The sequence below is a fragment of the Chiloscyllium plagiosum genome, unplaced genomic scaffold (genome assembly GCF_037043375.1).
Source record: "Chiloscyllium plagiosum isolate Xiang-an unplaced genomic scaffold, Cpla_swu_hap1 HiC_scaffold_21, whole genome shotgun sequence".
Lineage (NCBI taxonomy): Eukaryota > Metazoa > Chordata > Chondrichthyes > Orectolobiformes > Hemiscylliidae > Chiloscyllium > Chiloscyllium plagiosum.
Genome location: NW_028270159.1, coordinates 81,387,033 through 81,411,158, shown reverse-complemented (window position 1 = coordinate 81,411,158; position 24,126 = coordinate 81,387,033). Strand labels below are relative to the sequence as shown.

The 24,126-nt window shown below is 40.7% G+C and overlaps 1 gene segment (V, D, J or C); it reads left to right on the top strand.

The window, feature by feature from the left end:
• Positions 1–1,314: 1,314 nt before the first annotated feature.
• On the top strand, positions 1,315–24,084 carry LOC148146469 (Ig heavy chain C region, membrane-bound form-like). The segment is given in 9 exon segments: positions 1,315–1,440; positions 1,568–1,892; positions 3,089–3,132; positions 13,422–13,727; positions 16,825–17,136; positions 19,105–19,413; positions 19,870–20,199; positions 23,358–23,485; positions 23,627–24,084. Coding segments are annotated over 9 exon segments (1,812 nt in total).
• The last annotated feature ends 42 nt before the right edge of the window (positions 24,085–24,126 follow it).

The following is a 24,126-nucleotide window of genomic DNA, read 5'->3' as shown; positions in this document are numbered from 1 at the left end:
GAAGTTAATGGATCTAAAATCCCACATTGAAATAACATTTGTTATCATCTCAAAGTAAATTAACAAATTTGAATTGGTTCAAACTCACATCACTTGTTACACCATTCTCTGATTCATGTATCTCATTAAAACTGAGTGGGCCCTTTATACATGATTAACACTGGTGTACTGTAACAGCGATTTTTTGCTGATTTTTATGAGTTAACTGCCCTGTCAGAGCTATCAGTGAGCAGAGAAATGTACTGTTTATAACCTACATTCGTGGTAATTATTACTGTAATACTCTCTAATTTAACCAAACATTTCTGATGTACCCAGACTGTTACATGCAATGGTTTAGACGTTGAGGATTTAAAAAAAAAACTTATGGACTGTCTTGTTCTAGTTCATAAGATGCTCTTTCAAAAGTTTACCTCGGTGTTATGTATCACTGCGAACTCACATTTTGTTTCTCAGGCACACGGCTTTCCTTTACTGTGCATTTTAGTGTTGGAGCAATTTAAAAAAAAAAAAGATGCAGGGAGAGACATTCTGCAATGTAAGGAGGTGCTTCTAATCTCCGGGTCCAAACTGTTTAGTGACATACACTCACATTCTGAACATAATCACTTTAGACATGCTCCATATTAGGTTGCCGAAACTGAATTTAGAAACGCAGATTAGAAATGGTATGTTATTTTGTAATGTGAGAGAGACTTTGAGTGACAGCAAAAATAAAGTCATTCATTTTGTTGGCTAATAATATTATTGAAGTTCTTTTTAGCTTTATCTGCTTGTGGTGGAATGTGGGATGAAAGGGAGTTAACTTCTAATTGAATATTCTAAATATATTCACTTTGGACACGCTCTGTTTTCAGTTGCCTAAATTGAATTTTGAAATGTTTAGTATGAATTACATGTTATTTTGAGTGCGACAGAGACTTGCAGTATCCAGGGAAGAAAAGCTCAACTGTTGTATTAGCTAGTTATATGTTTGAACTTTAATTTTAGTTTTATCTGCTTGTGAATGAATATAGAAATAAAGGGAGCTAACTTCCAGTTGAATTTGTTTTTTTTTTAAACAAAATACATGCAACTATCATGTGAAACAGACCTGAAGCTACTCAAATTTACTTCCAAAGAAGCTATTCAGCAAAAGAAATATCCCAAGATGTGTATGTGTCCATGTTTAAGCAGAACCTCATGTAAAGACATGATCCAATGTGTTCGGGCTGTCCAAGCTGTTACCAGGATCCAGTCTGAGCCTCCAGCAGGAAACAAACACGCGGAAGCTGTAAGCCTGCCCCTTCCGATGGCCATATAAATCCTGGGCACTGGACCGTAATTCAACACTCCTGGGTCGGCTCTGTTTAGAAAGATCTTAGCAGAACCGCTTCCCACAAGTTATCAGAATGATTGTGTCGACACTTTTTCTCAGTTTGTTACTGACTTTCTTATCATGTGAGTGTTTTTTGTTCAAGTCTCTCTTTGTGACTGTCTCAATGTTAGTCTACGGCAGGAATGTAAAAGACTCAGCCATCATTTCACCAACATTAATGCTCATGGTTTATTTGTTTTCTTTTTAAAGGTGTCCAGTCGGAGGTTGTTTTGACCCAGCCAGAGGCAGAGACTGGCCGTCCCGCAGGCAGCCTGAAACTGACCTGTAAAACCAGCGGGTTCGATCTTAGCAGCTACTGGATGAGCTGGGTCCGACAGGTTCCCGGACAGGGTCTGGAGTGGCTGCTGAACTACTATGATTCATCCTACAATAACTATGCACCAGCGATTAAGGGTCGATTTACTGCGTCCAAAGACACTTCAAACAACATTTTCGCGTTGGACATGGGGAACCTGAAGATCGAAGACACCGCCATCTATTACTGTGCAAGATACCACAGCGAGAGGAACCAGGGCTGGACCCGTTCAAAAACAGCTCGAGGGAACATTTTGTCAATTTCATCATAAACTGACGGTAAGTACGAGTTTTAAATGCAATTATACCAACTGCGATCTGAAGCAGACCTCAGGCTGCCTCTTACAAAACTATCAAAGAGGAAATGTACCATTTAAACTAGCAAACTGGTGACACAATGGGACAATGTTTTGGGCATGTCATATGTACTGCTAACACTTCCATCAATTAAATGCTCGGACAAAATGTTCGTTTTAATATATCTGACAGCTCAGGAAATCACTGCTAATTGTTATGTCAACTATGGCATTCATTCTAAACATGATCAGTACTAAATGGCTCTTTCAAATGAAAATTGAGACCTCGAGTAAAGAACAGAGAATGAGTGTACTGGTCTACATCATTGTGATACTACAGTGGGTCACAGTGTTGTGCACAGCGACATCCTCATACAAAAACCACTGACAAGTGTTTATCTCAAATTGGTGATTTCTACCATGGCAGGAGCGAGAAATAATGTGAGATGCAATTTAAACGCAATCCAGCAGTGCTAGTTTGTACAAATGTATAATTTTTTCTACCTTCTTCGTGTTGATTGTCAAGTTAAATGCAGACCAAACCTGGAAAAGTATTCCAAGCTTTCAAAATACAATGGATCGTAAAAGCTGAAATAACACACTGAATCATATTTAGAGGAGTCTGAATCACTGCTTTCTAGGAAGTGAAGAAATTCTCTGCATTTTACAGTTTACAGTCTGTCATAGTATTTGACACAACGTGTCTCACAGTGATATAGCTGGAGTGACACTGCAATTATGACCAATACAAAAACCTATACAGCCTCCATTGTTTGAAACTAGTCAGTGTTTACTTCTACAAACCGTCTTAACTTGCAGTGCAGTATTAGTTCTGTGCGGTTTAATGCCAGTATCACTATTTAATTTGTAAAAGTGTTGGGTAATTATTGATACACCAGTTGGGGATTTTGAGCTCATGTGTTACTCTGTGAAGTATAAAACAGTATTAACATTAATCAAGAATGTTCAGAATTCACTAGCACAATTATGTGATGAAGATTTATCGTGACTTTATTTTGTCTGTGGTTCTGAAAATTTAAAACGATAGCAGATTTTTGATTTGTTTTATACGGAGCTAGTTATTGTGTGACCCAGTCCAGAGAATGTAACACTGTGACGATCTTGATTACTGGGGCCAAGGGACCATGGTGACAGTGACTTCAGGTAAGACCCTTGAACTTTCTTAGTGACTTTTTAAAAACTTTCTATTCATGTGACTAATTTCTGAATTAAATGAAACTCAGATTCTGTGCTGAGTTTGGTTTGGTTCGGATTGATTTTTGTTCAGACTCATTACAGACTTCAGTTAAGGCTCAGCAAATAGTTACAATGGGGATGATGGAGTCAGTTACTCGGTGTATCTCTTTTTGTGATCAGATGGGCATTCTGTGTGGCTGGGTTACTTGAAACACCTAATGTCTCTTAATCAGTCAGCTATAAATAATGGTTAATGTCAGTGACACCCTGACTGTGAGTTTTATTATCAACAACAAACGCTAAGAAATCAAAGATGTTCGAGACATTACTAAGCATGATTAAAATATGCTAAAATATCATTATTAATTTCTTGAATATATGTTCTTACCCTGATTATATTTTCGCATTTATTTTGTTAATTAGTTGATGACAAGCAGGTTAGAAACTGTCATAAAATTTTCTTGCGGTGCTATATTGCATTCTGTTGATTAGATTCTGAGTTTGTTTTACTTGATTCTGTTGAATTGAGTTGATTGGATTTTGGCTTTGTTTTAGTTGATTCGGTTTGAACTGTGTTGATTGGATTCTGACTTTGGTTTTACTTGGTTTTGTTGAATTGTGTTGATTGGCTTTTGAAATTGTTTATTTGATTCTGTTGAATTGAATTGTTTGGATTCTGATTATGTTTCATTCAAATCTGTTGTTTTGAGTTGATTGGATTCTGATTTTATTTTCCATGATTCTGTTGAATTGAGTTGATTGGATCTTATTCAGTTTGTGAAATTGATCAGCGTTTTTATGCTTTCTGTAATCGGTGTTTTCTCTCTGGTGAGGAAATTGACTCTTTGGATTACTTTTCATTACCAATATTTGTGAAGTTCTTTCGTTTTTCATGAATCATTTCTGCATTTGTTAAACTTATATGACACATTTTTCTCTGCTTGATTGAAAACATTACATCCATTTGTAACGGTCTGAAAAACAACTTAAGGCAGAAACCCGGAAGTGTGAGAAATGAAAAAAACGAGTTTTTAATGCATTGACTTTTTAAAAAAAACTCAGTTCTAATTGTAAACTAACTGAATTTTGTTTTGAGTAGCCTCAATCAAAATAAAATTTGGGACTAAAATCTGAAACTGCAGAATTGGTCAGATTATGTAATTGAAACTAACTTAAAATTATAATGTGGTAATATTTGTCCATTCAGTAATTTTGTTTTGACCATGAAGTGATTAATCAATATATGCTTTCAACCGCTCTACTGTGCGCTGCACAAGATTGACACGATCAGGAAGGATGTACAGGTTGGAAATAAATTGAACTGTTGCCAGAAACGTTACAGCTTTAAGTGTTAAGTCCCCTCACAAACAAGGCTGCTGTTATGACTTGTTATTTCTATTCAATTTAATCATTAGTTTGCTGGATTCTGAGCAGGTTTGTTAGACTTCAATTTGTTTTTTTTTTGTGAGGTTACATCATGTTCTTGGTTCTGTTGAAAATGTTTGCAGAGCTAGTTCTGCTGCAAACACACCGTGTTGTTATCTGGTGATCGTTGATCTGTTGAGGAGGGACTGTGCTTGGGTAACATTAAATGTGTTATATTTGGGAAACCGTTTCTGGTTTCTACATTGTTTTTGCAATGTTAACACGGTTGGTGACAGTGAACCGCTCCAGGTTCCTCATTCAATGCGATCAGCATGCGAGGTGAAATTTCATAAAGCCTATTATTAAGTGAAAGACAAATCGCAAAGGTTTTAGAAATGAAGGGAAAACAGATACCTTTGGGCGCCATTTTTACTTAAAAGTAATAATTAAGGATTAATCTAATCCATGCTTTACAATCCACATTCAGAACTCCACTATCTAGTTCAATCATAAGGTCTGTCTTTAAACAGTTTACAAGTCATAGAGAAATATAAATAGAATTTCAAAAGTCTAATGTTCTAATAGTTCTTGCTCTTGAGCAAAAATGCCATGACTGTGTTATAATTGATCAAGAAACACCTTTCAATTCCGCTGTACACTACATACATATTTTTCTGGCTGGAAAAGATCATTGGCAAAGACCATTTGGAAATTCTGCTCAATTCTATGAAGAACAGATCAGTGTCACTGCTTTGATCAGTTTCACACGTAACTTGAGTTAATTAATTGTTATGTCCCTGATTAAACTGGATTTACAGAATAAAATAAAACATTAACTGAATTATTTAATCTGCACAGTGCTTTAGGTGTTCCCAATCTGTGCATTTTAAATAAATAGTTACATTTTCCAACAAAATATCAACTGAGGAGTCATTATTTCGAAACAACTGCTATAGTGAATTATGTGACCAAAGCCAAATTTCGAATTAATTAAAATAATCCACTCATGAACTCACAGGGCAGCATGGTGTCTCAGTGGTTGGCACTGCTGCCTCACAGTGCCAGAGTCCCAAATTCGATTCCACCCTAGGGTGACTGCCTGTGTGGAGTTTGCACATTCTCCCTGTGTCTGCGTGGGTTTCCTTCGGGCGCTCTGGTTTCCTCCCACAGTCCAAAAGATGTGCAGGTCAGGTGACTGGCTCTGCTAAATTGCACACAGTGTTCAGGGATGTGTAGGTTAGGGTGCATTAGTCAGGGGTAAATATAAATTAGGGGGAATGGGTCTGGGTGGGCTACTTACTGTTCAGAGGGTCAGTGTGGAATTGTTGGGCCAAATGGCCTGTTTCTATATTGTAGGAACCCTACTTTTTAAACCATGGGAGTGCTTGCTGCAAACGCAGAGAATTCATTTTACATCGATGTGTTCAGACGGATGCAGAGTTCACAAATTTGCAGAAGACATGAACTAGAGGATAACAGAGCACATTGTTTATTCAGACACCGAAAAGAGAGTAATATTTATTTTAATTAATATACTTGACCGATTTGTTGCAATGTAGCGATCGGAAGGAATCTGCTCACATTAGTTAAGTGTGACAATCATTTAGATTAGATTTCCTGCAGTATGTATCGGGCTTTTTGGTCCAACAAGTCCACACTGACCCTCTGAAGAGTAACCCACCCAGACCCATTCCCCTGCCCTATATTTACTCCTGACTAATGCACCTAACACGATGGACGATACAGCATGACCAGTTCACCTGACATGCACATCTTTGGATTGTGGGAGGAAACCCACACAGACACAGGGGAGATTGTGTAAACTCCACATAGGCAGACACCCGAGGCTGGAACCGAGCCTGGGTACCTGGATCTGTGAGGCAGCAGTGCCCACATTTACTTAGACATCCGCTAAAGCGGGCAACTCCAGACAGAAGCATGTTTTCTATTCATACCTTTTTAAACATTTTCGTTCATTAAAAACAGTTAACAAGAAAATGACCTTGCCCTAATTCCTTCAACAGAAATGCTTTCCACACTGGAATGCAGTATTGACTTGATGCAGTGCATGCAAAATCTCCACAGTTCAAGGAACGTTTTAAGAATATGTAAAAATAATTTAGAGAATAATCCATTTCCTCAGGATCTGTGCTTTAATTGGCGATATTTCCCACCTCAATAATTTTGTTAAATACAATGACTTATTAAGTTTATTAACTCAGTGGTTATTTATGTTCATTGTGAACACATACTTGTTCACATTAATCCTCTGGTTAGTTCCTCTGATGAATGTTCAATTACAGTGAATATATTTGACGTGAGGAGTTGAGCAATGTATCCTCTAGGATTAAGTCTGTTGTGCAGTTTGTTTCAGTGCTATGTCTGACTAACTTGTCAATGGTCCTGACCATTTGTAAATTGTCCAGTTCGGATACCTGAATCTCAGACAGTTCAATTTCATCTCGCGCTTCAAAACCACTTTTATCTGCCAGAAATACAATATTCGATTAGGTGCCCCAGAATTGAGAGCCCTGACTAAGTTGTTCCAATCAGAACGAACGTTTCAGGAACAAAAGGCAGATAGCAAGAGTTTTGAAATTGGTTGTTGGCAACAAGAGATATTTGATTGAGTGAGGCAGAGGGAAATATGCTGTATATTTTCTTTGTGCCTCAGTTATGCAGGACATGTTCCATGGCACAATGTAGAATCAGAATTTTTTTGCATCTTATTATTTGAAAACCTATTATCAGCTTTTAATGTCACTGGCAACGGTCATATTACACTTCAAAACATTTTAATCTTTTCCAAACTAAGTCGACCGTCTGGTGCAGCAACATTCACAGGGGAAAGAGGAAGGGAGTTCTAGGTTGGAATCCAGTGACAGTGAATTGATGGCAATGCAATTCCTAGATTTATTCCTCTGTAGTTCCCATAGAGTTTGAACAATTTGGAGCTGCTGTCAAAGCATTCTTGGATAAATGTTGAAATGTTACTTTCATTGTACAAAAATTCTGGAACAATCCCTGGTTGTTGGAAGGTGATAATAACTAACATGGTTTATGTATTGTCAAAACATGTGGGCTGTGCTCTCCGTGATAGTGTCAAGCTCATTGTGTTCAGGTCTGTTGTGATGTTGTAGTAGTGTCCCTGATTCTGTGCCAGGTGGCCTGTGTTCACTTACAACCTGTTAGAGAGGTATGTAACACAATCTCTTATCAGGTTACTTCAGTGCAAGAAAGCAGATTGACATGTCTGGGTGTTTGTTGGAATTCCACTCACAGAGGCCAATGAAATCTATTCAATCGCAGTCCTGACTTGTGTCTCTTAGATATTAAACAGAAATTTGGTGGTTAGCAGCTTTTTCCAGATCAATATTTGTTCACAAGCTTTTGAGCATCGCTAGATGGGGTTAATGGAGTAAGTGCTCAAAGAAATCCCAGCTTTTGATTTGCTGTTCTAACAATAAAATTTATAACTAATACAGAATGAATCATTTTCGAAGCATATTTGATGAGATTAGGCTTAGGCTGGTTTACTTTATATTAAACCAGTGCTGGAGCTGAATTTGATTGTTCAGTACGCTGGGAGTTCCGCTAAATCCAACACTTGCTGCAGATGGTGATAGCTTTTCAATTGGTCTTCAATTGCTATCTCAGACCATCCAGTACCTCTGCTAAGAATTATTTTTCCAACAGGAGTCAAGCCGACGTAATCACTGTTTATCTCAACAGGTGTGAGCTCTTGTGCCAAAAACATGAAAACAATTTGGTGAAGAGGGGGGGGCGGGGGTCTCTGGATGCGAAAGTTTAACCTTGCCTTCTCTCCCCAGGAGCTGCTAGACCTGCTGAGTTTCTTCAGAAATTTCTGTCTTTATTTTGGTTTTCTAGCATTTAAAGTTTGTTGTTTCATTGAAAAAAGTTGTGTTCGATGAAACACGTTCTTCAGAGAAAAGATGCATTTGAACAAATTGCGAATGTTCATAGATATTAAATATCAGAGAATCATTGAATTTGAGCGCCCTGATCTCGAGCTGTAGTTTCACAAGAAACTATGATGAAGTAACAACACACTCCAGAGCGCAGTGGCTGCTGTAATTGGGTGGAAGTTATTTTGATCACTCAGATAGAGAATGCCAATGATCCCGTTCCAAATAATCAACAGGAGGTTTTTTCGAAAGCATGTGTGAAACAATTAATTTGTTGAAATATTTTAATAAAAAGTGTTCACCGCCAGTGCTAGCTTAATGAATGACACAATGATAGGAAGGTCGGAGCAAGAGGAGGGCACTCAGCCCCTCGAGCTGTTCCACCACTTACTTAGATCATGGAGCATCTGTGAGCTAAATCCACAGGTCTCCCTTTGGCTAAAACTCTTCAACACCTTTTATTAACAAGCAAAAACTATCCCAGATTTACTGATTCCACTGCCCGTAACAAAGGGAGACACCATTTCTGAAAGACATTCCTGTGAGTACTGTGACACAATGAGGCCGGAATTAATTGCTCATGAAAGTAAACTTTAAATCTCTGACAATTTCCAATTGAAACATCCCAATCATCATATTTCATTAATTTAACACTGTATCTCCCTGGAATAAAGAAATATAATGTGTGATTGCCTTGCTAAAAATGCGGGAAGCTTCCTTCCTATTGTATGATTAAGAAATAGCTCTGTTCATTCAGTGAAAACACAGTCAAATCACACAAAAGGAAACCACGTCATCTTGTGCAGACACACAAGTGCCTCAAATAATTTTCAATTCTTCCAGTGGTTGTTTGAATCTCTAGACAGGTGTGGAAGTGTCAGACTTTTTATATCGCCTTGAGAAACCAGTTATCATCAGTCTATTTGAATTGCTGAAGTTTGTGTGGTATTAGCACATTCACAGCGCTGTTAGGAAGTGAGTCCCATGGCTGTGATTGAGGAAGAGGAAACGGGCAGAGAAATAGTTGAGAGTCAAGTTGAAGTCTAATTTGGAGGAGAGCTTTCAGGTGAAGCATTTACATGCATGTGCGCCCTTATCCTCAAGGATCACAGCTTTGGAACATGCTGCTGAAGGGACATGTCAGCATGAAAACTGGAAGCTGAAGAAGGCCCCTCGGCCCCTCTAGAATGCTATTCCATTCATGGGATCATCATTATTCTTGCTGCTCACTAGTCTTCCCAACACACCGATAACATTGAACCTGATTGTTTACTGTTCAGCAAAAGAATGGTGAACCTTTGGAATTCTCCACCACAGACATTGATTGAGGACAAAACATTAAATGATTTCAATAAGGAGATAGATTCCCTCAATCCTTAAAAAAATGCTCCGGATATGTGGGAGAAAGGCAAACAGGGTACAATATTGGTTGAAAGCCATGAAAACATTGAATGGGACATGGTTTGTAAGTTTGCACGTAACACCAACATTGGTGGTATAATTGGCAGTGAAAGTTATCTAAACGTACAATGAGATCTTGATCAGCTGGGCCAATGGGCTGAGGAGTGGCAGATTGAGTGTAATTTAAATGAATACGACGTGTTGCTTTTTGAGAAGACAAATCAGGTCACAACTTACAGAGTTAATGGTAGGGCACTGGATAGTGATGTTGAACACAGGGCCCTGAGGGTCCAGACTCATAGAGTCTTACAGAGTTCATGATAAGGCACTGGGTAGTGATATTGAACACTGAGGACCCTGAGGGTTCAGACTCAAAGATTCTTGAAAGCGTTTTCTCAAGTAGCTAGTGTGTTGAAGGCGTTTGGCACATGTACCTTCATTGGTCAGAGCACTGAGTGCAGGAGTTGGGGCTTCATGTTGTAACTGTCCAAAACATTGGAATGAACTGCCAGAGGAAGTGGTAAATGCAGAGATAGGTCCAACATTTAGAAGACATTTGAACAGCTCCAGGAACTGGATAGGTCTGGATGGATATGTGCCAAAGGCAGGCAAGTGGAATTAGTTTAATTTGGGAACTCTGGTCAGCATGAATGAGCTGGACCAAAGGAACTGTTTCTGTGCTGTATGACTTTATGACTCACTGACTTTATGGTGGAGTAGGCTCAAAGTTGGAAGGTGGTGAGCAAGTGAGGGGCTAGATTGGGCATGTGGGAGAGTTTGGGCTGGTAGGCTGTGAGGTGTTGGCTGGCTGCTGGGTAAGCTTGCATGCACTCTGTCTGGCAAGGTGGCATCAAGGTAAATGGTAATGGTCACAGGATAATTTGGTCGAATTGTGCTTGGTAGGTGAGGGGTAGTTTGAGCTGAAATGCAGGAGGTCTGTCTTTGCCAGGCTGGTTTATGGAGAGGTGAGCAGAATGCCAGGCTGGTTAGTGCAGAGGTGGGCAGTGTGCCAGGCTGGTTAGTGCAGAGGTGGGCAGGATGCCAGGCTGGTTAGTGTAGAGGTGGGCAGAGTGCCAGGATGTTTCGGGGGTGGAAGGTCACTGTAATGAAGTGATAGGGGGACGTGTTGTCAAAATGCAAAGCTCGGAGTCTGGCAAAATGGTAGGTGGTAAAGGACAGATGCGAAAGGAGCTGGGATGCAATGTGCACAGGTTGACTTGGGTAAGGTGAGAGGTCAGTGATCAAGGGCTGAGGTCATGTCTTGGGTAGTGGGCTTTTGTCCGAGGTTGTGAAAATGATGGTGCCAGATCCAGTCAGGGCCAGATTCACCATGGGCCAGGTGCAGGGCGGCAGGAGTGTAAATGAGTGAAAGGAATTGAGATCATATGTCCATCTGGAATATAGAATATAGAACATTACGGTGCAGTACAGGCCCTTCAGCCCTCGATGTTGCGCTGGCCTGTGGTACCAATCTGAAGCCTATCTATCCTACGCGATTCCATTTACATCCATATGTTTCTCCAATGACCTCTTAAATGCCCTTAAAGTTGGCGAGTGTACTATTGTTGCAGGCAGTGCGTTCCATGGCCCTACTACTCTCTGAGTAAAGAAACAACCTCTGACATCTGTCATCTATGTCCTCTCCTGCTCGCCATCACTATTCAAGGAAAAAGACTTTCACTGTCCACCCTCTGTTTATCTTTTATGTCTCAATTAAGTAACCTCTCAACCTTCTTCTCTCAAATAAAATCAGCCTCAAGACCCTCATCCTTTCCTAATTAAACCTTCCCACCATACCAAACAACATCCTGGTAAACCTCCTCTGAACTCTTCCAAAGCTTCCACATTCTCCCTATAATGTGGTGACCAGAAGAGTCCACAATACTCCCAAGTGCGGCCACACCAGAATTTTGTACAGCCGCAGCCTAACCTCGTGGTTCTGAAACTCAGTCCCTCTATCGATGAAAGCCAATACAAAGTATGTCTTCTTAACAACTCTATCAAACTGACTGGCAACTTTTAGGGATCTATGTACATGGACACCGAGATCTCTCTGCTCAGCTACACTACCAATATGGATTGCCTTTGATGTGTTTCGTGTGATAGGGGTTGTGTGTTCCGGGCATGAATGGGTGTATAGCAGGGTAGGGTTTGTCAATGTGAGTGGGAATTTAGGTCTAGACAGAGTAAGTGCAGTGGTTAGTTTGAAAGATGAGGTTTGCTGGTGAACTGTGTGTCAGTTTGATAGTTTTTAAAGTTAAAGATTACTTGTTCATTTCTCAAATCATATTTACGTAAATACTCAGCTGGAACACTCCAAAGTCTCTGAACCTTAATGGTCCTCCATTTTTCAGAGGCCTCCAGAATTCAGATAATTGTAAATAAGATGTTTCAACTTCCAGACAATTGGCATGAGTTCAGCCGTGACAGCCATCCTCCCCGTCCCAGTGCTCAGCTCCTGCCTGTGCTGCTGCTGCAGTGACCTTCCTCCCAGAGAGAACATTCTACCTTGCACTGATAAGTGAGGAAGGCTCACTGGGCCTGATTTCCAAGTATGGGGACGGCAAACACGAGGGGACACAACTTTAAAGTGAGGGGAGATAGGTAGAAGGCAGATGTCAGAGGTAGTTTCTTTACTCATTGAGTAATAAGGGTATGGAATGCTTTGCCTGCAACGGTAGTAGATTCGCCAAGTTTAAGTACATTTAAGTCATCATTGGACAAACATATGGACGTACATGGGATAGTGTAGGTGGGATGGGCTTCAGATTAGTATGAAAGGGCAGCGCAACATCGAGGGCCGAAGGGCCTGTACTGCGCTGTAATGGTCTATGTTCTATGATTCACTCTGACTTCTCTCCGGGGGTACTGCCAGCTGTTGGGTATTTCCAGCAGCAAGGCACCGAGTGGGGTGGCACGCTGGTTCCGTGGTTAGTGCTGCTGCTTCACAGTGCTAGGGACTCGGGTTCCATTCCAGCCTCGGGTGACTGTCTGTGTGGAGTTGGCACTTTCTCCCCATGTCTGTGTGCGTTTCCTCCCACACTCCAAAGATGTACAAGCTGGGGGAATTGCAAGTGTTGTATTCAGTGATTGGGAGTTTAGGTGCATTAGTCAGGGTTAACTGTAGCATAATAGGGTAGGGGAATGGGTCTGGATGCGTTACTTTTCAGAGGGTGGGTGTGGACTTGTTGGGACAAATGGCCTGTTTGCACACACTGTAGAATTTCGATGAATCTGCATTTCCTTGGTTTGTAGTTTGTGAAACGTCTCTGCTCTTCACAGCAATCCAGTGAAAGTGTCAGTTGGTGAGATCTTCAAACAGTTACTGGGGTGGGATCAGGATGTTCTTCTTCCTAAATTATATGGCAATGGTCAAGGTCCAGGGCATGTTTCTAAAGAGGGAACCAATGATCATGATCAGCAACTGGTAGGAAACAAAAATAAACCCCAGTTATGCTGTCGACTTCAGCGGGAGCATACTGGCAAACGTTTACAGCTGAGGATACATTTGAGTAACGTCAAATTAACAGAAACTAACATGCTCAATTGGTCATTCTGTTGTAGAGACACCGTCTCCTCCCACGCTTTATGGCCTGGTCTCCTCCTGTCAGGAGCACAACACCGGTTCTGTGATCTTTGGTTGTTTGGCGATGGACTATTCCCCTGACGTCACCAAGGTAACCTGGAAGAAAGGTGGGGAGCTAATCACGACTGGATTGAAGACTTACCCATCAGTGAGAAACAAGAAGGGAACCTACACCCTGAGCAGCCAGTTAACCCTGCCCGGGTCAGCGGTAGATTGCCCCAGCAATATCTCCTGTGAGGTTCAACACAGCGGGACACACAAGAGCAAAGTAATGCCATGTCCAGGTACGTGTTGTGGGAACTGTGATAAACAGATTTTCTGTGATTAACATGAATAAGGCATTATTTATAACCGTTTTCACAGAATCACCTTTTACAGCACAGGAAAAAGGCCCTTTGATCCATCCAATTCACGCCTATCAATAACAGCCACCGAACTATTCCAGTCTCATGTGCCAGCACATGATCCATTGCCTTGTGTGACTTGCCCTTGCAAGGATACTTCATATTTATTATGAGGCGCTCAGTCTCTACATGACTTATAGGTGCTGAGCTCCAGGCTAACACCACCCTCTGTTTGATTTTGTTTTCCCCTGAGATCCATTTGGAAGCTCCTGGCCTTACCTTCACCCTGTGCCCCTGAGGCATTGATCTCTCCATCAAGGGGAAAGGTTTCATCCAGTTTACCCTGTCTATGCCTAAAATAATTCTAGACATCATGATAATCATCTCCCTAATTCTCCTCTGCTCCAAGGAAAACCCCTGTCCATCTAAACTAGTTTCATAACTAAAACCCTCCAACCCAGGCAAGATCCTGGCAAATCTCATCAATACTGCCTTCAGTGCAATCACATTCCTTCGATAACATGCACACAACGCTTCAGTATGGCCTAACCAGTGTTTTATTAAGTTCCAGTATCATCTCACCACTCTTCATTGTCAATGTCTAGGCTAATAAAAGCAAATATCCTCCCACTTTCTTAGCCTCTTTATCCAGACGACACAGTACTATAGGGGATCGGTGGGTACATGCACCAAAGATCCTCAGGCCTTTCCAGGGTCCCACCATTCAAAACGTCATACCTCACAGATTCTTCTGCCGAATTACATCACCTTACATTTATTCAGAATAATTTCCATTTGCAACTTTTCTCTTCACATACAACCAACCCTTTAATATCCTCCTGCAATCTAAAGCCATTATGCTCATGATTTACCAACATGACGGTTTTCATTTCATCTGTGAATTCACTGGTTAATCCTCCTAAATTTGAGTCTCAATCATTGGTATGTAAGAGAAATAGCACGGAAATCAACACCAATCCCTACAGAACACCAGGAGACATAGATTTCCAGTCACGCAGACACCCAATGACTATTAACCCCTGCTCCCATCACTCAGCCAGTTCTTGATCCAATCTGTCAAATTAACTCGGATCCCATTGGCTCTGATTATTGCTATCATCTGGACATCGAGTTATCTCTATGAAAACTACTATCAAATTGTTACACATGACTTCCTCTCAATAAAACCGTGCTGAAAATTGTTGAGTTATCTTCCAAATGAAGACTAAATTCACTTGTCAATAGTTTCCTTACCACTGAGACTAGCTTGACAGATCTATGTTTTCATTATTTATCCCTTCCTTCGTCCTGCATAACAATGCAACGTTGGCTGATCTACACTCACTTGGCACAACTGCTGTGGCCAGACAGGAATTCTAAATTATTGTCAGCGACCCAACTATTTCATCCTTTGCATCGCTCAACCGCTTGGTATACTTTTCATCTGCCCTGGAAATATAACCACTTTTCATTCAGCAAGACAACACAGAACATCACGTCATGTGTCCTAATTTCTGAAAGTACATCATAACACCCCTCCATGATTTCTGTCCCCACATTGTCCCTCTTCCTAGTGAACACTGACACAACACATTCGTTTTGACCACAACCAAATCCTCCAGCTCCACTCCAATAATAACACTTAATGGGCATTACTGTTTCCCGAATAATTCTTTTATTATGAATGAGTCTGTAACTTTTAAAAATATTTTCCTTTATTTTGACTGCTATTATTTTCTCATGGTCCCTTTTGCTCTTCTAATTCCTTTGTCTTTCAAACTCCCCCTTGCACGTTCTGTACTCCATATTAGTTTCTATTGTTTTGAGATTTCAGTATAGACCAGAAGCCTCCCTTGTTTCTCTTTATCTCTCCCTCCATGCCCTTTGGTGTCCAGAGCCCGCTGCATTCTTGGTCCCACGCAGTTGCTTCCTGGGAAATGTCCTCCCTGTGATTTTCCTATCTCTTTCGTAAATGTGTCACACTGCTCTGACTCAGATTTACCAATAAGTGTCAGCTTCCAGTCCACTCTGGTCAAGTCATTACCTGATCTTACTAAAACTGTCCTTCCCCTTTTCAGAACTTTGGGCCAATTTCTATTCCTTTGCAGTACAATCTGAAATCCAACTGATTTACGATCACTGTCTGCAAAGTGCTCCACCATTGGTGTTTTACCCACTGGGTCGACTTCATTCCCTAACGTTAAGTTCAGGTTCACCCATCTCTTGCAATGTCTGGATTAAAATTCACTGTACTAAACACATACTTTGTTCAAATATTCTCCAGGGGGCATTTTCAGAATTGTGCTCCCTCTAAATTTTTGACAAAGTGAATATCCAAGCCTATGCTGAGGAAGTTAAAAACCTCTTTTCATTCCCCTATTTAATTTACATGTCTCTGAAATTTGCCCATGTATTTGCACTTGGTCTTTTGGACCAATAATAAGGTCTATCGTGCTCTCCCAGTAGTTATGTTTGCTGTATTTTGGTTTTGAAGTACTGTCCATTTGCCTTTGTTCAAGGAGGTATCCATGATTTCATTTCACTTTACAGCCTACAATACTCTTGTCAGAATTGCGACAGAAGCAACATTCTGTACCGCACACCCCCGCCCCCATCCTTTTCCATCTTTCCCTGTCTCGCCTGAAGGCACTAAATCCTGGAATATTGAATAGCCACTCCTGCCCGGCTCTCAATATGTCTCCGTGATAGTAACTGCGTCATTTCCTCATTTATGCCGGTAATTAATCTGCCTTGTTCATCAGACTCTGTCATTAAAACGAATCCCATCCAACGTTTCTATCTCCCTTCTGATGTTACCGGCCTATAGTTTCTGTGCCTCCTTGACTCCCTTGCTGTGTCCTATAATTTTAGCCTTTCACATTGTCCTGCTGATCTTTCTGTGTGGATCCCAGCTTCTCCAGCACTCTGCACAATTATGATTCCTGTATCCATTAACCATAAGAAACCTTGATATATGAGAACTGATTGTATTTGTTATGAAATTCGTCGGATAATGTATGTGATGTGTTTCCTAAAGGTACAGGTCCTCTCCCACCAACCCTTCTCCTAACTGTGAGCTCCAGTGAAGAAATCGCAAGCAGCAAGTTTGCAACCGTCGTCTGTTCAATCATCGAGTTCCATCCGAAGTCAATCTCCGTGAGTTGGTTGAAAAATGGCCGACCCTTGGATTCTGGCTTCTTCACGTCTCCCGTGTGTGAGGCGAACGGGAACTTCTCGTTGACGAGTCGGCTGATGGTCCCTTATGGTGAATGGTACAACAGCGCAGTCTATACCTGCCAGGTCACTCATGGAGAGAACACTCAAAGTAAAAACATCACCGCACTCCAGGGTAAGAGACACAGACTGAGAGAGCTACAAATCACTCTGAACTCTGATGTGAATCAAACACACTAATTTATCAGGCGTAGTAAACAGCACTGTACAGCTTCTCGTTTCCCAACATGCCACGTGTCTCATTTCAGTTTGAGTGTTACATTAGCATTGCTCATAATTCAACCTTTTGGCAAGTCAGAAAAGCATGTTTCCTCTCTGTTGAAGATAGATATATAGACAGTGAGCTTTGTTAAATAGTTTGTTGCCTGACCATGCTGGGAGAGGCATTCAGAGTGCTGAATCCTTGCCTGGTAGCCGCTTCGAGGATAGGTTTGGGGTGGAGGGGGGATATTGGAGAGATATCTGATTGAAACATAGAAAATACTGAGAGACTGAGGTCGAGTGAATGTGGAATAGGTGTTTTGACTGGTAGGCGAGACTAGGACCCAAGGGCACAGTCTCAGGGTCAAAGGGGCACCGTTTAGAACTGAGATGTGGAGGAATTTCTTCAGCCAGAGGATGATGAGTCTGTGGAACTTGTTGTTGCAGAGGGCTGTGGAGGCCAGGCCATTGTGTGTATTCAAGCCAGAGATAGATCGGCTCTTGTTTAGTACGGGGAGAAGGCAGGAGAATGGCTTTAGCCTGAAATGTCGATTTTCCTGCTCGTCGGATGCTGCCTGACCTGCTGTGCTTTTCCAGCATCATTCTGATCTAATCTCTGGATTGGCCGAACAGCCTTATTCTGATCCTCTGTCTTATGATGTTGTGGTCTCAAAATGACGTGGTTAAAATATGCAGTGATCCTTACTTGAAAATAAATCAAAATGCGTTCAATGCTTCATTCCCTGCTCAGGAATGACCTGTTGGCCTTGGGCACTGTACGACATCGATTGTTATCTGGTACTGAGCATTTTAACTTCATTTATGGGATCAGACCACAGACCAAGTGGGTATCACATTTGATGAACTGGGATAAACGTGATCTCACTGAGCTTCTTTAAAATGCTCTCCGGAATTACTGGATGAGGCAGGAGAATAAAGTCTGGTAAGAATGCTACAATAGGAATGAATGAACTAGGAACTCGAGACAGGCTGATTTAGCCTGGTTTGGGGTGGCAATGTTTACACAGTGAGTAGTGGATGTCTATAAAATTAGTGACATTTCCATCGCATTTATAGATTAATTTAAGACGCTTTTGTTTGTTTTTTTTTTCTCCCCTGCTCTATGAAGAAATTAAAAAATGCAGTTTGGTAAATAAAGTGAAAGTACAGACCAGTTATGAACTAACTGAATGGAGGGAAGGACTGAAGGAGATGTGTGTCCTTCTCGATATTCAATGCTGTACTCAATGTCTTCTTTTCAGATCTACTCCAAACTCAGCCCACGAGGAACAATGACATAAATTCGAGGATGACATCACACCAATAACGCAAAGTATTTTTGATCACGTTAAAGATAATGAACGTAATTTCCATGGCTGTTCACCGCTCCTGTAACACTTTAGAACTCTGCAAAGCGAATAATTATTATTTATTATAATTTGTCCAAAGTTTGGGATGTGATTTGGCAGTCAGTGTGACCAGCAGCACTTGCACCTAAAGGTTATGAACATGGAAATGAACTCATTATATTCAGATTACTCTTGTCACAAGTATCAATAGATGGTCTTAAGTGAGAGACAAACTCCAAAAGAAAGATAATTCCTGGGGTTACATGATGGTATCTTTGATGATTTTACTTTTTTCACAGGTTTCACTTGTTACAAAGCCAGTGTTCTTTCGGAATAATTACACAGGGTATGTTATAGGTAATCACAAATGTTTCACAGATCAAAATACATCAACAATAGTAAGCATCGTTTCAGCAATAGTTGGAGTTGCCATTTTGAAGGTGGTGTCTTCACCCTGTGAAGGAGTAATCTGAAGATTGGCTGTTTGTATCAGAAAGGGGCTTTTTTCATTGACTTTGATTTTTGTTTCATAGAAGATACCGAGTGCCACCCTAACACCGTTAAAATCCTCCCACCGCCAGTCGAACAAGTCTTACTGGAGGCGACGGTGACGTTAATCTGCGTTGTGTCCAATCTTCCTTCTGGAGTCAACGTGACCTGGAAACAAGAAAAGAAGCCTCTGAAATCAGAGATTGCTGAGCAGCCTGGACAGAATCCCGACAGCGTGATCAGCAAATTAGACATTTCTACTGAAGCCTGGCTGAGTGGCGTTACTTTTGAATGTGTAGTGTACCATCAGAATCTACCGACTCCGCTGAGAGACTCCATCCACAAGGAGAAAGGTGAGCGGTGAGATTAAAGCACAAAGGATCCCATGTGTAATCCAGATCCAGTTACATCAATGGCAGGCTTTGATTGGAAATGAACCAACACCGTTGGGAGCATTAACGATGCATCTGAAGGCAGGATAGCTAAGTAGCTGATTAAGGAAAAGATGGACCAAAGGATATTGTATTCTGATTAAGTCAGATAAGGTGGGAAGAAGCCTGGGTTGTGACGTCACCATCAGCAATGACAAATGGCCAGAATGTCCTTGTTGTGGGCTGGAAACATGGAGGCAACTTTCACATTAAACTTTCCTTTTTTTTACTGAACAGAATGTGTACCATACTGCTCCTTTAAAAAACAAAAGTGAATAAATCCCAAATTTAAAATGGCGTATTTTAATATTTAGCGAAATTGTGATATCGGTTCAGGATTTTTTTGGTTGATTTATATTTGTCTCAAATATTCTGCAGTGATTAATCCGCTCGAGCCATCAGTGTCGGTCCTCCTGCCACCAACAGAAGAAATCTCCGCTCAGAGGTTTCTCTCCCTCACCTGTTTAGTGAGAGGTTTCTCCCCCCGAGAGATCTTCGTCAAGTGGACAAACAATGACAAGCCGGTGAATCCCAGTAACTACAAGAACACCGAGGTGATAGCGGAGAGCGACAACACTTCCTTCTTCATCTACAGCCTGTTATCCATTACAGCGGAGGAGTGGGCCAGCGGTGCTTCTTACTCCTGTGTGGTGGGACATGAAGCGATTCCATTGAAGATCATCAACAGAACAGTCGATAAATCCAGCGGTAAACCGAGTTTTGTAAACATTTCACTTGCACTGATGGACACAGTTAATTCATGTCAATAAAAATCTCAAAGTTGCATTTAATAATTCAACAGAAGTAATGAAGTGTTTTTTTTCTCCAGCTGTGTGTTAAATACTGAATTAGTTGTTTCTCACTCTGACTTACATTCCATCTGTGTAGTTAAAGTGGATTATTAACAGGTCTGTAACAAGTGTCTTGTGCAGTTAATGTTCCCTGATTAGATACACCCTGGGTCAGAGATAGAGTAAAGCTCACTCATTGCAGGATTCCACCAAGTACCTTATCCACCCTAAATCCCTCTGTGACAAAATCTGACAATGTCCATTTTATGTCAAGGGTAGGGCACGAGTTTTGAACTTGGTGTTTTTGATTCCCCCGATTAGACATTCTTACAAAATTCATGTCAGTTTTAAACTGCCAAATTGCACCAATTGGAAATGTAAATGTAAGACACTTTAAAATTAAATTTGATTGGAACATACCAATCATAAATAGTGCCGAACAGTTTGAATGTAACCTTTGTTTCTGGGGAACTGCCAGGGATCTTGCGCCAGCGCATGAGTTGACAGAATGTATCTTCACTTTCACACCAAAGAGAATCAACAGATAAGTTGTTGTGGAACAGAGGGGAGGGGAACGATGAATGGTCTGTCCTCTTGCTCCCTGTCCAGTGTTTTCATGGTGGATGTCCTCTGCAATGTAACCCAGTTGCGAACAGCAACAGTCAGCTTCTTGCTTACTGTCCAAAGATTTTACATTTCCATGCAAAACAATACCTTTGAAGCATGTTAGACACGCTTGGCTCTGTTAACAAATGATAACATTGATTCCCATAATCCAAAACTGGTGTTTGCATCGTCCCAGTTTGAATTCCATAGTTTTGTCTCAGTTTTCTGGAGCACATAGGATCAATTCTGGTATTCGAATACCTGATATCATTTTGTTTCACATACAGAACACAAGTAGACATTTTCTAATAAACATATTCAGAAATGTTATCTCTGGGGCAGTGGGGATTTGAACTCACGCCTTTTCTCTCAGAGACAGAAGTTCTATCACTGCAACAGAGGAGTTGCTCATAAAATGCTTATCTCTGCACAACGATGGGAAATGTTTCCTGCAACACCAAGGTCAAATCTAATTATGGGCAATGCATTAAAATTAAAACAATAAATTAGAATTATAAAAATTGCAGTCTGGTATAAGAACAGATACAGAGAGATGATCGCAAATACATACGTAATGACACATATACGAGCTCTCGCCTAAGGACACATATTTATGTGCACACTCAAATGTGCATATAGATAAGATGTCACACACGCATACTCGCACAGAGCCACACATGCAAGTGGTACTTGAACACTCACCTAAGCTCATACAAAAACTCACATACACCGAAAGAAAATCATTTGCACAAATGAACAGGAGTACTCACACATAACCATGAGAAACATAGACATACGGTAACACACAAATGGGCATGAATACATATACATTCATACAGCACAATGCGTACAGACATACACACATGAACACACAGATACAAATTCCGAAAAATGTCCTCCCACATTTCAACTCACACAGGCACGTAAGTGCACAGAGATAAACATTAATATCATTATTTTCCCATTTTCAGAATCACAAACGATGACAGAGGCAGCTTAATTAGTTATTTTTAAACCATATTGATCAGCATGTATACAATATCACACGCACACACAAATTCAGAGTCTCACATGCAGACACACAAGTGCATAGATGAACAAATAGAGGGGCGTTTATTAAATAAGGATAATGGGCACAAGCATCAGCAAGCATCCACAAACAATAGCACAAACAAGCTGATCAGGAGATGGTTTGGGAAAGATTGCCACACAAGCAATCATCATCATATAAATATAAACATCCATCAAAACATAACATTGCATGCTAACATTTATTAAGCATAAACATGAAAATAACCCAGTGTAGGTAGGATCTGAAACAGACACATAATCACACATTTTAGACAGCACTAATGAAAAGTGAACACTCACAAAGACATTACAAGAGAAGCATAGGCAGCAACGAAGTGGCATATTAGCATGATGATGCTTACACACTGGGAAAAGACCAAACTTTAGGTGCACAAACACATGAGCACACCAGCAGTAAAGGAACAGGAATATGTTTATTCATGCACAGACTCCAACATGGGCTAGAGTGAAGTAAGAGACTCTCATAACCACATACACAAACATTAAAGGGAAACCAAACACACCAAGCTGTAGATCAAATAAATTAAGGGACACACGTACAAAAACTTATTCCTAAATGTACAGATCCTACAAACTAAAATATGAAGCAATGTCCTGACTGTGATGTCATTTATTAAATTAGATTAGATTACATTCCAGTGTGGAAACAGGCCCTTCGGCCCAACAAGTCCACACTGACCCGCCGAAGCGCAACCCACCCATACCCCTACATTTACCCTTTTCCTAACACTATGGGCAATTTAGTATGGCCAATTCACCTGACCTGCACATCATGGGACTGTGGGAGGAAACCGGAGCACCCGGAGGAAACCCACGCAGACACGGGGAGAACGTGCAAACTCCACACAGTGAGGCGGGAATTGAACCTGGGTCTCTGGCGCTGTAAGGCAGCAGTGCTAACCACTGCGCCACCGTGCCGCCACAAATCATACAAGAAGAAAATTATATTCATGATTTGCCAAGCAATTGGTCACCAATACAAAAAGATGAGAATCACATTTGAACTTTTATTCAGTGATGGCCACAATTTTCAACTAAAGTGCTGTCACAGCCTATATTTAAAATATAATGATATAATTAAAATCATCATTCGTAATAAGCATTCCTCAAATAATAATATCCTTAAATAATAGATGAAAAGAAAAATAATTTAAAACGTTCTGACATGGACAATGAAGAAAGAACATGTGCAGTTAGTATTTGTAATTTCTTGCTGAGTCAATAATGCACTAATAGATACAGATAAGAGTCACACTTGAGAAATCCCTGACTGCTTTATGAAGATGTAATGGTCTCCAATTACATGACTTGGATGCAGATAGATCGATCTGGATCAATAAACAATCTAAATGCGTTCTCTCGGCTTTATATTCATAGATTCAATAGATCGCACTTGGATTGAAGACTATGAGGATGATAACAGCAACATCTGGACAACTGCTTCCACGTTCATCACCTTGTTCTTCCTGAGTATTTTCTACAGCGCTGCCGTCACTCTGGTGAAGGTGAGAATAATCACATCTTTCTCATGCCAAGCAGCCCAATATGTTTTGTGAAATCTCTAAGTGTGCCATTGAAAAAAAACATTATATCTGAAAGTCCCTGATCATAAATATCTGCGTCATTGCTTTCTCTCTCTTTTCCAGGTTAAGTGAATGACTTGTGGACCCCTTTGATTTTCCTGATCTGCTTATCAAGGTCTATGAATTCCCAATCTCCAATCTGTCCTGTTGCTGACTCTAACAGTGAGATTATTTCAGTTTATCAGCCTGTAACTGAGACAATTATTGATGGATTTTCCTTTTTACTTTGATATCTTTGAGATGGTTGTGGTTGGAAGAATTTGTAGCTTCCCAGTTGTTTGAAGCCCGTTTGTTTTGTTTTTATTTGTTCCTTACTCAGAATGGTTGCCTACCCTTTCTGATGAGCCTTTGTATTCCCTTTCTTGTGACTGTTACTGATGTACAGAAAGTTCCCAGCTCACAGCGCATGTGTTCTCGTCTCAATGTGGCATCCAGCCATTATATTCACTTCTGTTAGCTTTTACATCAATCTTTTGGATAAAAATGCTTTCTGAAATGTTTAATAAATCTCGAATGAATATGCACTAACCTTGAGTTTGCTTAATTCTTTCTTCAAGGCCAGT